Raw genomic sequence first — 16,631 nt, 5'->3', positions numbered from 1 at the left:
TTTCCCTTCTCAGCTGGAAAAATGTGATTGAAATCATGTTTACAGAGTCAAGGCTAAGGAAGTAAGAAATATGAGGCATAAGGAGAAAGAAGAGGATTCTTAAAGAACTGGTTTCTTACCTTCTCAGCTCACAAATTTAAATCAATTCTGGCCATGCCAGAACTTGCTTTGCATCCACCATTTGCGTGGAATTACGGAAAACTCTTGGGGGAAAACAAAAAACGGTAAAAATTTACCCTTCTGCATCAGGATCTAAAATGACAGCCAGTTCTGTTAACACAAGCCCGGCCAAGTAATGCTGCTGGCGGAAAGGCACAGACAATTCAAACATATTTGCAATCTTCTGGTCTTGGACATTTGTGGAGAACCCAGAACTCTGTGGAAAAAACGGAGTTTCAGAAGTTGCATAATGAGGCCCCTTGGAACACAGAGTCAAAGCTTATGAAATACATTAGAAGCTGTTTTCAGAATTAAAGACAATCTCACATAAACTACCTTTTCGCTTTTTTGTTTGGATCTAGGCACACCTACTCACTTTGCATCCAAGCTCACTAACGCTTCCCTTAATTCTGCTTGTTGTTATTTTCTTCTCACCCACAGGGCAGGCCTTAGGGAAGTTAAGCCAAATAACCTTTAAAAGTGGATTAGTTAAATTTTTAACTCAGGTATGGATGCTCTTATTCAGGCTGAAGAAGGCTTTAATTTGATTTAGTTTACGTAGTCTTGCAACTAATTAATCCACTTGAATGACACACTTGCTAATTCAAATTACTTTTTCTGAGCAGGCTAGGACTAAGCTACAGCACACTAGAAAGATCCTTGTTTTGTGTGAAAAGGGTAATGCTGGACAAAGTGTGTGTTTTAATGGCTCATTTATGTTCATGCGTTTGTCCAATATCGGAGGGGACTAGGTCCATAAGGACAGTGTACGGTCACTATGAGGACAGCGATATGGGCATTCTTTTTTCAATAATAAAAGATCAAAAGAAGTCAAAACCTATGTGGCAGGAAAAACTGATTTCTAAATAAACACTTCCAAAAAATATTAGCAAGCAGAGGCTGAAAATACAGGTGATACAAGTGCCTCATGTGATTTAAGTCTCAGAACAAAGCTCAGCTTGCGTTTCCGCAAAGGATCCTCGTCACAGTGTACCTGAGAAGTCGCTGAAGACACAGATGGTGATGGAGATGCAGGTGGTGTGAGCAAGCTGCAGGGTAAATTCAAGGTGACGTAGTGTTCATGGCTGCAAATGATGCGAAGGAAGTCTAGCCTCAAAGACACCAGGTTACTTGGATTTGTCAAGGAATACAGCTTTGAAGAGACCTGGCAAGTTTAGCCCATAAAATTGCAGTTAGCACCAAAAAAGAGCATAAATGTAGTATGACCCCCCGTCCCACCACTGCTCCCCAAAAACACTTCCAAAGCAAGAACTGAAGAGCTTAAATGGTCACCTCCACATCAATTCTTTGTGCTACAGATTAAATTTCTGATGTGCAGGAGCCATACAAGTGCCAGAGCCATACACGTCCCAGCCACCAACATATATATCAATACAAGATGTATAGAGCAGCCATATTTGTATAAGCAAATGAAGAACTATGTACTTCACATCCTATTGATTTCAGGAGGGAGTTGTGAGAAGCAGGACCACACAGTGTGATGCACTAACAGGTCAAAGATGCAGGTTGGCTATATACAGCAGGCAAGAAAGCTCAAACGCTATTGCTCTTCTTGCCCCTTATATAAAATGTTTTAGACTCTGCGGCAAAAACGAGTCTAAGCCTAAGCTCCTGATACCTCGTCATCTCCTCTGTACACAGTGTCAGCACGGATGTTTGTAGTCAAACGAAACTTCGTGGTTGGAGGCAATTTCCCTGCCACCACATTGCAACTAAGCTTCCCAACGCATAACACGGGAATCCTCCCGATGGGGGAGGCGACCTTGCATCCTCGGAAGGGTGGCACGGGAGCTCGGTGATCGATGTGATCACACAGGGTCAGTGTGTCCTTGAGACCCACTGACAAACCATGATAGTCTGAGCTCCCTCACAAAAACTCCTACTAACTTTTGCTTTAATTACTCTGAACATGATGAGGAGAGGGAATAATTCTTCCTTCCTGCTGCGTGTCCATTCACTCAAGGGAGTCACTTCTAATTCAGATTTAAGAGTGTAATCAGAGGCGTGTAAACTCTAAATCACCACTGAGAATGCCTTGCTATCTCTAAAAAGATCTGAATAGCAGGATTCTGTGTCCACACTTTACTGTCTGTCCAAAGAAAGTTAAGAGTAATAGGTTACGCTACAGCTCACAGTTAAGTCATAATATTTATCTGCATTCACCTGTTTGTAGCAGGTCTTGATAAGAGCAAAAACAAATCCTCTGTCCATGATAGACAACAGGTCATTAAGGAAAAACGCGAGACTGGTGTTGAGCCTTTCGACCATTTCTGTATCCTAGAGAGAAGGAAAAGCAAAATGGGAAAGAAAATGAAGAGCAGACTGTATGTTTTCAAACAATTCCTGCTCCAGGCACCAGCAAACAACATGCAGGAGGGCCCGGTGCCTGAGCTCTGACCGGGGTTCAGTTTAATTGTTTGCTATTACCTTCTGAAACCGAGAGACTATATCACTGGCAATTGTGCTGACCAAAGCAGTTACATCATCCATGAAACGCTCAGGAAAACGATTCTTTCTTGGCGCATCCAGTTTGTCAGCAAAATACAAATGATGCACCATGCTCTTCACCTATAGAAATATAAATTACAACCAAGTCACTTGCAGTTGTGGCTGTTTGTGTTTTAAACCGTGAAGTGTAAGACAATAAGCAAGGTATTGCCAGTTTGCTCACCATCAGCTCGAAGAAGAACCAGGCCTGCTGTAGGGCTGCCTCCCGCACGCTCCCGCTGCACACAACCCACTGCAGGGCCAGCTCTTCGTGGAAAAGCTACACAGATTCAAATCCAGAGTTAGCCCGAGCCTCAAGATCAGCTCACAAAACAGTCCGCATGAGAAATGGTAGCACGGTCCATGGAAAGTATGGCAAACAATGAGGTTAAGCAAAATAAGTGACTGGGAACATGACAGCAGTGGTGGCATCCCTTAAAGAAATCCCCAGCTAACCATGACGGATGATGTTATGATATGTGATGTGAGAAACGCTTCACAGCATCTTGCTCCAAAATTGAATTGCAAGTGTCAAAAGAATTTTCCGCCCACCCCCCAAAAAAAAAGTTTGGTGCTCAAATTAGTTTAGTTTAAAAGTCTACCTTTCTGCCTGGTCTGATTTTCGCAGGAAAAAGGAGTAAAAAGCGGACATATAAAGCGATTTGTACAAAGATGTATATTTACTGTGAGAAAGGACTTAAAACAGTAAGAAGGAAACGTGGGGCTAAGAAAACAGCTTTTTGATTTCTTTTCTCGGGAGGAACAACCCACAGACTGGATGTTGTCAGCGAGCACGTTTTCACTACACAAAAAGTCAGGCATTTTGTCCTTCGGACATCGTTCAGTAGGATCTCGTCTCCTCAAAGGGAGCGTACTTTCAAAGTAACTCCTGTTCACTTTCTGGAGTCACTTTGGATTAACACCTGTATAACCGAGTTCAGCACACGTCCGTAATGCCAGCCATCTAACACATTATAATTTTGCACACAGGAATGTATGATTTACATGTCTAGACACTGCTATTCATATTTTTTGAAAGCCAGTAATAAACTGGCTCCAAACACTACGGACATTAAATCAGACAAGCTGCTCCTGATCATTTTATTCTTCCCAATTGAAGTCTGTCAGAATACTTCATATTCACTACAGCCTGGATATTCAGAGGTGCTAAGCAACAGCAGTTCCTAATGACCTCGGAAAAAATCAGGCTATAAATAAAAGAATAGATTGCATCATGTTTTCAGAATGACTTGACCTCCCTGCCCCGCAATATCAATTGTCTTCACTGAAATCTACCTTTTTAGTTGGTAATCGTCCTGTTAATGTTTGTAAGAAACTTGACGTCTCAGTGTGCGAAGACATACGATTACAACTTCGATCCGTAGCCTACGGAGTGGAGATGAATGAATGATGACAGGACATTAAAGTTTGCTGTGGATGGGTTTTGCAGCTCAAGGACAATGTACGTTTACAAAAATACTGTTCCAACTGTAGGCTTTTACTGTCTTTATACCTTTTTATGCATTCTCAAACTCTTACTCATTTACAGATTTGGTTTAAACAAAATGACAGTACTTTTTATTGTTTTAAGACATAGAGACTATTTAAATAACTGCATGTTCTTATGCACAAAGACACTTAATGCTGCAAAGCATGAAACCTTTTCATCATTGTATTTTATCAACATGCATACATCAAGGAAGTAAGACTTGTCATTTCAGTCCATACCTCTCAATCTACCAGAGACCGAGCGCGCGGGGGGGTACCCCACAGCGACGCTGCTGCTGGCACAGGGAATGAGAAAACTACTGCAGTTCTCTTTCTGATGGAAATAATTTGCCAGGAGTGCAAGCGAACTCAGACTAAATATTTCTGGAAGACCGATAAACTTGAGAGGAGGTACAGTTGAGAGGTACGTTCAAGGCAACCATGCAGTGGAAAGCAGCAGGCAATAGGGGCTGAATAAGTTAAGTCTTTCTGACTGAAGCTGCTATTAAGTTTTCATACTTTGCAACACAGAAGAGATACAATTGGCCCTAGCGAGTCACTGGCTCCAGCACTCAAATTTACATGTTTTAAGAGAGAATTTTACAGGTGTACCAATTTTGGTTTAACAATATTCCACTCAACAGTCATGAAGGATTACTTGACGATGAATACTTAATGCTTGATGAAAATGGCAAAATGGTTCACAACGTCAAAAGAAATGGCAAACATGGACAAAACTATGAAGCTGTGATTAATGTTCCCACTTAGAAATGTGCTCCACTTGAAGCTGAAACTAGTGTTAGAGAGAGAGAGAAAAAAGAAAAGAAAAGCAGTCACAGCATTTACATTTCACGGACCAGCAACCACTGAAATGAAAGAAGGGGACACGTTCACGCATTTTGAGGTTTTTCATGCAGTGTGGTGAGGTGGTAGGGGAGAAGATGCTAATTTAGAAAATAAAACTCATAAAGTTTTCAAGGAATAAATAAATAAAATTTAAAAAAAAAAAAACAACCAAACCACCAAAACCAGAGTATGCACCGAAAGAAAGATATTCTACAGGGAAACATCAGGGAAAACAAAGCCAGAAAAAACTCTACCGATGACACCACCTGTGTTGACTCTGCACTTGGGCTGGGGTTGGATCCCCATGGGGCTGCTTTTGGACCACCAGTGTTTACCCAGGAATTGGAGCGGTCTAAACCCTGGGCATGTAATAGAAAGCAGTTGGGAAAGGAAAGAAATATTACATGTTGCATGCCACACAGTAGTCAAAGTTTAGTCCTTAAAAGCAATCAAACCGGGTACACTGCAAACACATCACCCGTTAGCACTGTTAAAGCAGCCTCAATTCGCAGGTGTCTGTTGAGACATTTTAGTCCAGAGGATTATGTTTTATATCTCATCCCACACATACATCACATTAATACCGTCGACAGCTCTGGTCCAACCTGTCCTATTGTAACTCCTGATATGCAAAACCTATCCTCCTCCTGAAAAATCTCACTTTGATCAGTTTAAACCCATTCACTTCAGCAGATGGAGCCAGTCCAGATTTAGTGTGGCAGGGGAAAACTGGTGCACAGATGTGAAACCCACAAAGGATGCTCTCTGAGGTTTCCAGCACTTTTAAGGTAGACTACGTATTAGCCCACAGTTTATAAGCTCTACAACTCCTACAGAAACACTGAAAAACTTTGAAGAGACTGACTGTCAGCTCTTACAGGGTTTCCTGCTCACGGAATAAAAATCCAGCACTGCTGGTAGAATAACCCTGCGAACAGGATTTCACACGGACGTTTGGGTATTTTCTCTGGGCAGTGCAGCAAAGAGAGGGAAGAGCACATACCTTTTCTGGAACCAACCTGCTCTGCCAAGCAAAACATTTGAAAAATCATCCTGCTTTTTAAAAGCTCAGCCTAGCTTGTACTCCAAATCCTAAACCGGCAATGGATCACAAGGGCAAAATTACTGCGGATCCCTCCTCTCTCTCCACTTCCTTCTCCTCTCAAGACACTCAAGGAAGAAGAAAAGGAAAAATTTAAACTTGTGTTTGTCACCCAGGCTGCTCCCAGGTCAGGAACATTCAGTGGGATGCAGTGGACTTTCTTGGGTCCCAGGAACCGGCTCTATCGGAGGCAGTTTTGCAATGCCACAACCGAATAGCAGTTCCTTATAAATTCCACACATCAGTTTCAACGCAAACCTGAGAGAGCTTTCATCCTAGTTTTTGTGCCAACTTAGGGCTTTTTCCCAATACATGAAGCAAAGGTGCAGCCCGTTTCATCACAGCGATTATCATCAGCTGCAAAGTCCACCAAGCCTAACAACCTATTTCTCTCAGCAAAGAAAAATCCACCCCAAGGTTGAACCCAGCATGAGAGCTGTAACCTGGGACTCGAACCATTAATCCGCCGAGCCGTATGCAGAGTACAGCAATGCTGTAATTTTGCCTAAGATGTCCAATAAAAAAAATACTGAACACACATAAGGAGAGCGTTTTAATCTCAATTACTTTTTGGAAGAAATAAATCAAAGCTCTCTGTCCTGCTCAGACCCATAAACATACTTTATTTTGCTCACAGTGAATTAAAGTCAAAAGGACTTTGCAGAATGCTGAACTAAGCGCATGTTTTGCGAAATCAGGTCTAATTTTGAAAATGTCTTTATCACACTCACATTGCTGCTCACAAGCTTTCTAATCATATCACACTGGTTCTGAGAATAAAAAATATACTGTATTTGCAGAGGCAGAAATAATTTTGTAAAAATCTGAAAAGGGAAAGATTCTTCCCTCTTTAGAAAATAGAAGAGTACAAGAGCTTCTTTTTGCTTGGCAGTCACTCAGAAGTTCACAAAACTGCTACTAAATTCTGTTCTGTCTCTGGGGTTCAACCTGCAGCTGGATCTGTGCAGGAACATAACGCGTTTGTGAAAATCCACTGTCGGAGCAATGAAACTCCACAGTCTTTTCTGTTTTTTCCCAGCACATCTCCAACATTTCCGGAACACTTAAAGCATAAAATTTCATCGTAGGTCTTTTTAGACACTTAATAAATTTGCTTTAGTAGGGAATAAAATTTACATGGCCTCAATTCACATATGAAGGCAAAATAAGTGACAGACCTAAGACCTCCTCTATTATGAAAATAAAGAGAAATCTTCCAAACCCTGTAAAGGCGATGACTGTTTGAATTTTCAGAATTAAGTGTAAGCTGATATAAGGGAGACCCAAAACATCCTTACTAAACCTATAAATATCTTACAATAAAAAACAATACAGGACTGGACTCCAAAGACTTCCATCAAAAAATAAAAACTTTTTTTTTTTTTTTTCCAAACGCAGAAAGCTTCCCACAATAGGTTCTAATTAGAAGTGCACATTCCCTACTTTGGTGCTTAAGTCATTACTTGGAGAAAACGCATAGGAATTTTTGCACCCCTTTACTCATTTCAGCATCTCAAGAAGTGTCTTATTTTTTCTATTGATATTAACAAGCAGAAATAATTATATTCAACCAGAATTCTGTATAGTCAGAGTGAACTTAATTTCTGATGCTCAGACTGCTCTAAAGGAAACTTTTCCCCTTAACAATTATTCACATAATAGATTTTTCATTAAAGCTTGGAGTACATCTCTAGAAGAAAATCTCTCTTCATTTTGTATTGGGACATTATTCACTGAGCCAGCACGTTTTAAATTTCTGATAGCCTGTGTAAATTCCATATGCACATTAGTGCCTATGGCATTTCACAAAAGGTCAGGGTTGTTTAATTAGCAAGATATTGAAGTGGTCTTTAAAATATTTTAAGACTTCTAAGTCTAAACTTTGATGTAAGATACAATGATTTGCCTTCCCACACTTCTTCAGCCTCTTATCCGGTCAGCAAATTATGTTGTTGTTCATTTAAATTGGTAACCTCTTTCTGAAACTACGCTTTTCTTGCTTTTATAAAACCCAGGACCAATCAGCGTCAAGCCTGTCTGGTCAGGCTGATGGCTTTATTAACAAACTTGTTCACCGATCTTCCAAAGGATCGAACATAACGGCTCTCCGAAAGGGCTCAGGACTTCATCTGTGCTGAAAGAGTGAAGGGTCACAGCTGGGAAAGCGTCTTATCTCAGTCTAAGTTACCACAGTTTGAAGATTAAAAAAAAGAGAACCCCAAACAAGCTAAGCCACTCCTCTCAGGGAAGGGAACTGCCAACACAGCAGATTTACCCTGGCTCATCCCACCTATTTTAGGCACAAACCTGAAGTGCTCAAATTGGGGCCGTAGCAGTCTTATGGACTTGGAAGTCACCGGAGAGGAACAGGCCCTTCTGCAGGAGATGCATACGCTGAGCCCTTAAGAGCCAAAGTAAGACCCTGCCGGATGTTCTGCACTAACGTGGCCACACTGGAAAGTCACTTTTAGGTGTGGGGAGTCGGTGTGGGTGCAGAGTTAGCACACCATAAATTCACACTGCAGTTCAGCTGGCCGGACTATGGCTCACTCACTAACCATCCAAAATCCTCTCTGTCCCATGCGGGGACTAGGAATGTTCCTGCTGTGTGCAAGATACCTGCTCTGGACAAAGTAGTAGAGAAAGCATCTGAGCAGCTGTTAGTGCTGAATGCAGAGGAGAAGAGAGAGTTTTGGTTTGGGAGGTAAAAGTGGGATCACAGGGTGGCAAGCTAGGGGGATGCAAGGTTGGGGGAGACGTAACAGGGCTGGGCAGAGGATACGGCTGCTGGCCATGTGAAAAGTGAGGTCGTAAAACCATTCTTGTCCTACTAGTCTTGGGGAGACAAGTCGAGAAGGACTCTTGCCCCTAACCACCCCACTTGTGGAAGTAAAACTGCCAGATGGTCTCCAACAAGTCAAAGAGATCAGTAGCTATTTTCAAGGAGTGAAGTTTCAGTAGTGTTATCAGCAACTGCCAGAAAAAGTCTGAGAAGGGGTCATTAGTAAGGACATCTTTTCATAGGGAAAAAAAATACCCCCAAAACTTCCCCGTTATTTCTTTAAAGATTAAATAAAAGATGCTGAAGTTCCTGTAAGACCCTCAGCAGTGCACACGTACCTTACTGCCAATGATTGAGCGAACTTCATCATCCGGCGAGGTGGGGGTCCCAGAAGCTGAACTGACTTAACTGGAACAAAATTAGAGGAAAGGTCGGACAGCAGATCGAGCCATGGTGGCATAATGCACTGATCCCCCTAAGCCACCGGGACCTACGGTGTTGTACAAAAGAACATCCTATTAGATCATGAGTCAGAGCCTTGAACTCATGCTGCTTTACACCAGCCTGATGCGGCAAACCCTTTGGATAACCAGCAGGTCTGGCCCGTAAGGAAATCTTCCCTATGCCTTCCCCTGCCTCGTTCTCCAAGGTAAGCAGCAGGGAGAAAGGGATGGGATTAAAAAGCTATTTTATCCACTGATCTGTGGGAAGCAGGAAGCTCCCTGTGGATTTAGACAGCCAGTGTGAGGTATGCACATCTTCAGCTAAAGGGATGTTTTCCAGACCACAGACTCCAAAACCACTGAAGGACTGGGCACAGTTTTAAGTACACAACCTTCCTAACACCTCTCAGAGGTTTTCCACTCCATGCGAGAAGCAAGTGCTGTGCACAGCAGTCCTTCCAAACCCTAGTTTTCTGTGGCTGTCATTCACACCATCTCTTCCCCCATATATCCCTTGTTCTCAGCAGGGGTGGAATTAATTTCTTTCCCTCCTGTACCCAGACGTGTTTTCAAGTATTTCACATTCCTCTGCCAGTGTTTCAATTTTTGCTGGAACTGGATAAAAGTACAAAAGTACTAGTGAAGGAGACTGGGAAACATGACAGGCCAAGGGCGTACCACATCTGTCTAACTTGCTACAGAAAACAACACTAAAAAACCAGTATTCTGCCATAGTTTAGCAATATGGTCTTTCAGCAGTGACACTGAAGATCATCAAATAGTTAAATTTCTGACACGGCTAACTGTAATTAAACTCATCTTGTAAATGGCTACACTGGATCATAAAGAAAGTTAATAACAGGGCTTGGCAGGGAACCAGCTATGCAGTCGGAGCTCAAGAGCACCTGCCAGCAAGCAATTTCTGCTCGCTTTTAACAAACGGTGACTTGAAATAAAATGAAAAAAGAGCTACCTGGTGACGGTGAGTTGGGATAGGTATTTGGTAGGCGAAAAACGTAATAAATATAGGAAGCAAGAAGGCTGTTTCTGCCGTGCTGGTCCTGGTTTCCATCCAAGTTCTTGTGAAGTCTGTTTATGATCGATGCCATCGCTTCGAAAGATGCTTGGCCCAGGTTAACTGAAAGCAGTAAGTGCGGAGTTTGTTTTAGACTGCAGCAGTACCCATGAGCAAATCCTAAATGTGCATTTCATCCACCTTCTAAAGGATAAATGGTGAAGCTTGTTAGTGTATAGCAAGCATTTCTGATGAAAAGCTGAACCTGGTATTCGAACTAGGTCTAAAAACCAGCTTGACGGGAAGACAGGTGTTGCAGTGATAAGTTTCCGCTTTTATTAATAACGAATTTAATGAATTTAGGTCTGACTTCTGGAAACAGACCAACTTTGGTCATCAACTGCAATGGTGACAAGATCAAGTCCTTGTTTAATTGATGGATAATATCCTTTGGATATTTATCATAATTTTCTCAGTTAATTATTTCCTTCATTTAAGCCATAACCAAAATATAAACTGTATCAAAAAGAATGATTCCATTCTCCCTTGGAAAAAAAATCTGTTCTAAAAATGAGCACAGAAATCTACACACAGATCTAGGAAGGTATTCTAAACGAATTAGGGATAACGCAGACTGCAGCTGGAGACTGTAAATCTTATGTTTTTAAAAGCTATACACTAATGTCCTCAATGCTCCATACAGACAAACTAAACCAATACAGAACACTTAAAGAGTGAGAGAGTTTTCAAATACAGAATAAAAATTCAAGCAAAATTCTTCCCCAAAAAGATAACCTTTCTAAAATAAATTATTGCTATTTTTAAAGCAGTCTTAGATACCTATATTCCATCATGCCCAAACTCAAGTTTCCTACGAAAAATCCCAACTGCTATTTTAAACACAAAGGATCTAATCCTGACTTCCATTTGAGATTTTTTGTACTGGCCATAAGACGGAGATAAACCAGGAGGGATTATTCACGCTGACAGTATCAGATCCACAATAGCTACAGGAATATACAGCACCTGTATCTTCTTATCTTACCAACTTCAAGATTTTCCAAGGTGACCAGTAAGGCTGAAATTCTCAGTTTCTGAATGTCAGTATGGAGACACCTTAACAGACTCCAGTGCTAAGAAAATGCTGAGCATCCAGCTCGTGAAAGTCAGGCCCCTTTCTGGTGTCTCAACTTGGGACACCAAATTACTAGTCATTCTTGAAAACCTTTGTATTAAATATTGCTCCTGTGTATATCACCACTGATCTGGATGCCAGCATGTTTTATTTTGAAGATACATGGTATATTAGTGGCACTAAAATAAAGCATAAAAATGGACTTTTTTATTTCTACATAAATATGATAAAATTGGAAGTGTCAAACTTTCAGCTATGTAATTCTCTATAAAACTTAAATAGAATACCTATTTGGCCTGCAATGACAGGAGGTCTTACTACCAGAAGAATCAGTTTGTCAAGCAGGAGATGAAGAAATCGCACTACCGGCTCCAGTTGAGAGGAATTTAAAGCTGAAATGCTGCTCTTCAGTTCATTTTCCAAGTTGTTTTCCATAATTCTCATGTCTCCTATTCGCACAGGGAACATGTGCTCATCCAGAGCATGGACAAGTGCAAAGAACTTGTCAAGATAAGGGTCCTATACACAAGCAGAAAGAACAATAATCAGCAAGAAGCTCCAAAAGTAATTCCATTTTCTACGGATTTGTACCTCATAGACAGATTCTCTCCCTCACTCTTCTATCTGACCATTTAATCTCACAAAATTAGCAGAAACTCAACATCTTTGAGAGCTCTGCCCATACGTCTAACTCAACTGAAATCAGCCAATGTTCAGAAAAAATGTTCAGTGTCAGGCAAAACTAGAGGACCCACAGACTCCGTATTCTTAGAAAACCAGACAAAAATGCACTAAAATCATGTTACTATTTACAGCACAAATAAATTACACAAAAATCGTCAAAATGACACACAGGGAATTAATAAAACAAAAGTTGAAATGGTTAGTCAAAATGATTGTCATCTTTCTTTTCAGATCAAAGAAAGACAGATGAAAAATACATGGAGAAACAAAAGAGGCAGAGGGGAAAATGAAAGACAAGAGAACATCATATGCTTGGACCGTGCGTTAGACCTGTTGTATTAGACACGACTGTCTGAGGTCTGAAAACACCGTTGGCCATTCACCTCCTGTGAATAAAGGCCAAACTGCTCATATTTTTAAGCGGAACTTCTCAAATATACTCACAGCAGAATGTGGAATAACAGGTCTGCTGGCTCAGAACTGAAAATGAGATCGTAATTTCACTACAAGTAATTATTATACTCTTCACAGTTATCAACTTTGACAGCATTTCAACTGTCAAAAGACTATCAAACTCTTTTTATTACAATGACTGCTCTTAACACTTACCTGAGTATGGAGGGATGATACAGCAACAACTTCTACGTTGAAAACCCCTTTGTGGTTATCCACCCACTTCATTCCAGGGAGTGGAACCTGCAGGTTAACAGAAAGATGAGCGAGGATGTGACAGGAAGCAGAGCTAAGGCGCTGCTAATTACAGTTGCCATTTATTTTCATTTTGTTGTCAGATCACACACACGTGCCCACACACACACACACACACGTGTCTAAGCAGTATTTAGGAAATAAATAACCTAAGAGTTAAACAAACCTAACGTGACCCCACACACAACCTAAGAGTTAAACAAACCTAACGTGCCCCCCCCACATACACATTTATATGTACACATACATTCTCTCACTTTTTAAGAGAAGTATTCTCCTGCTGATTTTCAGCATGAGGGATAACTCACCTCTGGAGAAAGCACTGAATAAGCCTGTGGCGGTTTTTCCAATGAAACAGGTAGGCAGAACTGACCAGTCTTTAACCTTCCATTTTGAAGCATCGGTATCCACTTTAAGGAGAAGGAATTAAGAAAGGGAAAAATGAAAACACACACTTCTTAAGGTTTTCTTGAACTTTGCAGGCTCGACTGTCAAATTCTCAAATTCTGCAATGGCGTATGAGTTGACCGTGATGCTAAATGAATTGCAAATAAATGCATTATGAATACATTTTGTGCTGAAAAACACAAAGACTGAAAGACACTCACGGTGTATCCAACTGGAGTCTCCAGGGGAGTGTTTTGTTTTTGTTGGCAACTGACGTGGTAGAAAGTAAAAAGCAGGTGGTGGTGATCGGTTAAAGTGGCTGGAAGCTTAATCTTGATTTCCTCGTGAAAATCAGGTGATCTGTGCAGAGACCAGACCCTCAACTGAGTCATCAATACACACAGTCTGGTTTACTACCTTATGCTCGAGACCAAACCCTTTGAGTTAAAGTATCTGGAGGGAAGGAAGTATATGGACTGTCCCAAGGGACTAAAGCTTCACTTTCTGATCACCAAGGACTGGGAAAACTTTGAGTATGCATTTACAGTCCACAAAAACCGAAAGCGGCAGCCCCCACCTCACAGAGGTGCTCTGGACTGCGCTGCTCCCCATCAGCAATGAGCTCTTCTTGTCTCAAGGTGGAGACTGCCACAACCCCCAACCTGCAGGACAGGATTCTCTCCCCAGTACATCTCACCCCAGTACAGCTAAAACACTGTCTACACATTAAGGCCAGATTCAGCACTCCTGACCTCAGCTGCAATGAAATTATTTTCAAGACCAAGTACTTCCAATAAAGAAAATAAAGTCTAAAAGGCTCCAGCAAAATAACAAAGCACATGCTAATATGAGTTTATAATGTAAATCTTGACTACTACCTTGAAGCTTGTACTTACAGCATCTGCTGAGCCGGGCTACGTGCTCAGCATCACAGCCCCTGACACAATGCTGGTTTGTACCAGAGCAAACAAAGCCTCCTGCTCCTACTCATCGCAAAACTATAACGACAGTATCAACTGACGCTGCAGTTGTTGTGAGCGCTATGCAGATAGTCATTGTTAAATAACTAACACCAAGACAGAGTCACTGGTGAGTTAGCCCACTTTCACAATGGTGAAAATTCCTTTGGGTGGAAAATATACTATCCATATGGGGCCGTGTCCTTTCACAAGCTGTCACATGTTTTACCTGTTGTGATATACTACAGCTGTGTATGCTTCTTTGGAAAATTCGGGACAGCTAGATTTGCCAAAGATGACCTGCAAAAAAGAAAAAAAAACACAGAACCCCCCCTATAAAACTGTGCTAAGACTTTGTTCCATAATCCCGCAGAGACATTTACAGATCCATTCACGAGTCTGTGCAGCTGTGTACAGGTCCATCTGCTTGTAACATGCCCCTTCACTCATATGCAACGTTCTACTCAGTCACTGAAGAGTTCACAAATTTAATAATTCCAGTTACACACATACACAGATCTGGCTGAAGAACTGATGAATGTAATCATCCCCATGCAGCCCTTCACCAAGTGCTCATCACTTCTGGCCCTGAACACAAGTGTAATTATCACCTTTAATTTTTTTGGCATGGAAGCAAAGATGCTATTCCAAACACAGGGATGTCCACTGCAAACATCTCAGGTTAAAATACTAGATAGTAGGTTGTTACTTTGCAAACTCTATACAAATGTAGTCTTTGTTCTGAAATATTGTAATTTTTTATTCCCCCAAACTTGTTATTTTGAAATGTATTTCAGCGAAGTTTTCTTTAACACAGGGATTTTACGACTGCAACATGCACTCTGCCTTACTGGCATACAGCATTCACACAGAGCACAAAGTACGTCCCTCACCGGCATAGCATTGCTTGGGTCCTCTCCATACATGAACTGGACTTTTACAGTGATATTCCTGGCAGATCCTTGGCGGTTGGCGAAGTTAAGGCTCTGAGGATAGACATAAAGAAGATTCCTGCAAGAAACAAAGGCATCAAGTGAGCATCTCTGTGTGAGAACGAGAGGGTTCACAGCTTTATTAATGCTATTATTTAAACCTCTACGGAAACACTCAGACAGTCAAAGTGAAGCGTTTGACATTTTCCATTAGCCAGATGGTCTTCTCTTCAACATAAGTGCACACCCACACAAGCAATTTGATAATGACCCCTTACTTCGGACATCAAAAATCATAATTTTTTTAACTGCCATCATATTTTGAATTAGTTCCTGTTCATAAGTGTATTTGAAAAATACATCTAAAAATTTAACAGTGATTCCACAATCCAAGAAGTTCAAGTGGGAAGAAAACATTTGAATAAAAAAGCACTGAGGAGTGTTTATTTGCTCAACAGAGTGGTGGTTTCTGTTAAACACCTTCCTTGTTGTGACCTGTCTTTTTTCTTTTGTCTATTTTTTTTAAATCTTCTTACATCATCATGACTTCAGGTTACACCTCTCCTCTGAAAACGGACTAAACTAAATGGGTATCTGTACCTCCAGCAGATACGCCATCCTCGCAATGACTCAGATGGAACGGCGTCTCTAATTCCACTCCCAACTCCCACATTTTGGTAAGGATGGGGATCAACAAACTCACATCTGAGAAGTGAGAATAGTCAGGAAAATAGCTCTGGAAAACAGTGGGGACGGCCAGACTGAACCAGGAGGGTGTAGTTTTGAGGGAATGGCTGGGACCACCGGTAATGACAACGCTCACAGGTATCTAAAGAACTGCTGCCACCAGCGAAGTAATAAAGTGATCATCACATCCACGGGGAATATGAGAGGACGTAATGGGCTGAAATTGCAGCACGGGAGATTGAGGTTAGATGCGAGGGAAAATGTTCTGACCGTAAGGCTAGTTAAGCAGTAGAACAAATTGCCCAGGGTGGGTGTGAAATCTCCATTTTCCATTAGGTTTTGAGGACAGCTGAGGCAAAAGGCTGTCCAGGTCGGTTTATAGACAACCTCAACCTTCACTGGGGACACATTTTGGAGGCCCCTCCAAGTGCGTTTCTCTAAGTCTATGATTACTTTAAACACAACAGACGAGATGCAAAATTGTGCAATGTTTTCCGTCCTCTTAGCCCTATTGATCCCCTGCCAACAAAGTGCAAGCTGCACTCACACAACGCAAGCAAAACTGTCCACTGCAAGTCCCTGCCTGCCCCACAAACAAGTAATTTCTACCACAAAAAGTCCCGTGCATGGTCCTATAAAGACAAAAAAGTCAACAGCCTCTGAACCATTCCACTCAACATACTCAATTATTCAAAGGAAATACACCTTCTTTCAGCCCGAAACAAGTAAAAGTGTATGAATTATTATATGTCTTTAAAAAATCCGCCTGGAAATGCCCTCTCCATCTGCCCCACAG

General features: G+C 41.4%; 1 protein-coding gene across 1 annotated transcript in view; it reads right to left on the bottom strand.

The window, feature by feature from the left end:
• DOCK7 (dedicator of cytokinesis 7) overlaps positions 1 to 16,631 on the bottom strand; it is a 104,013-nt gene that overhangs the window by 32,062 nt on the left and 55,320 nt on the right. Inside the window, 15 exon segments of the mRNA XM_009884009.1 lie at positions 237 to 376; positions 1,154 to 1,324; positions 2,344 to 2,457; positions 2,608 to 2,748; positions 2,852 to 2,947; positions 3,964 to 4,053; positions 5,268 to 5,360; positions 9,224 to 9,375; positions 10,302 to 10,466; positions 11,766 to 11,997; positions 12,772 to 12,858; positions 13,179 to 13,280; positions 13,479 to 13,617; positions 14,446 to 14,516; positions 15,110 to 15,227. Of these exon segments, the coding sequence (XP_009882311.1) occupies positions 237 to 376; positions 1,154 to 1,324; positions 2,344 to 2,457; positions 2,608 to 2,748; positions 2,852 to 2,947; positions 3,964 to 4,053; positions 5,268 to 5,360; positions 9,224 to 9,375; positions 10,302 to 10,466; positions 11,766 to 11,997; positions 12,772 to 12,858; positions 13,179 to 13,280; positions 13,479 to 13,617; positions 14,446 to 14,516; positions 15,110 to 15,227 (1,911 nt within the window).

Source organism: Charadrius vociferus, unplaced genomic scaffold, assembly GCF_000708025.1.
Source record: "Charadrius vociferus isolate BGI_N301 unplaced genomic scaffold, ASM70802v2 scaffold423, whole genome shotgun sequence".
Taxonomy (NCBI): domain Eukaryota; kingdom Metazoa; phylum Chordata; class Aves; order Charadriiformes; family Charadriidae; genus Charadrius; species Charadrius vociferus.
The sequence above is the reverse complement of the archived record's forward strand: the minus strand, read 5'-3'. Positions and strand labels throughout refer to the sequence as shown.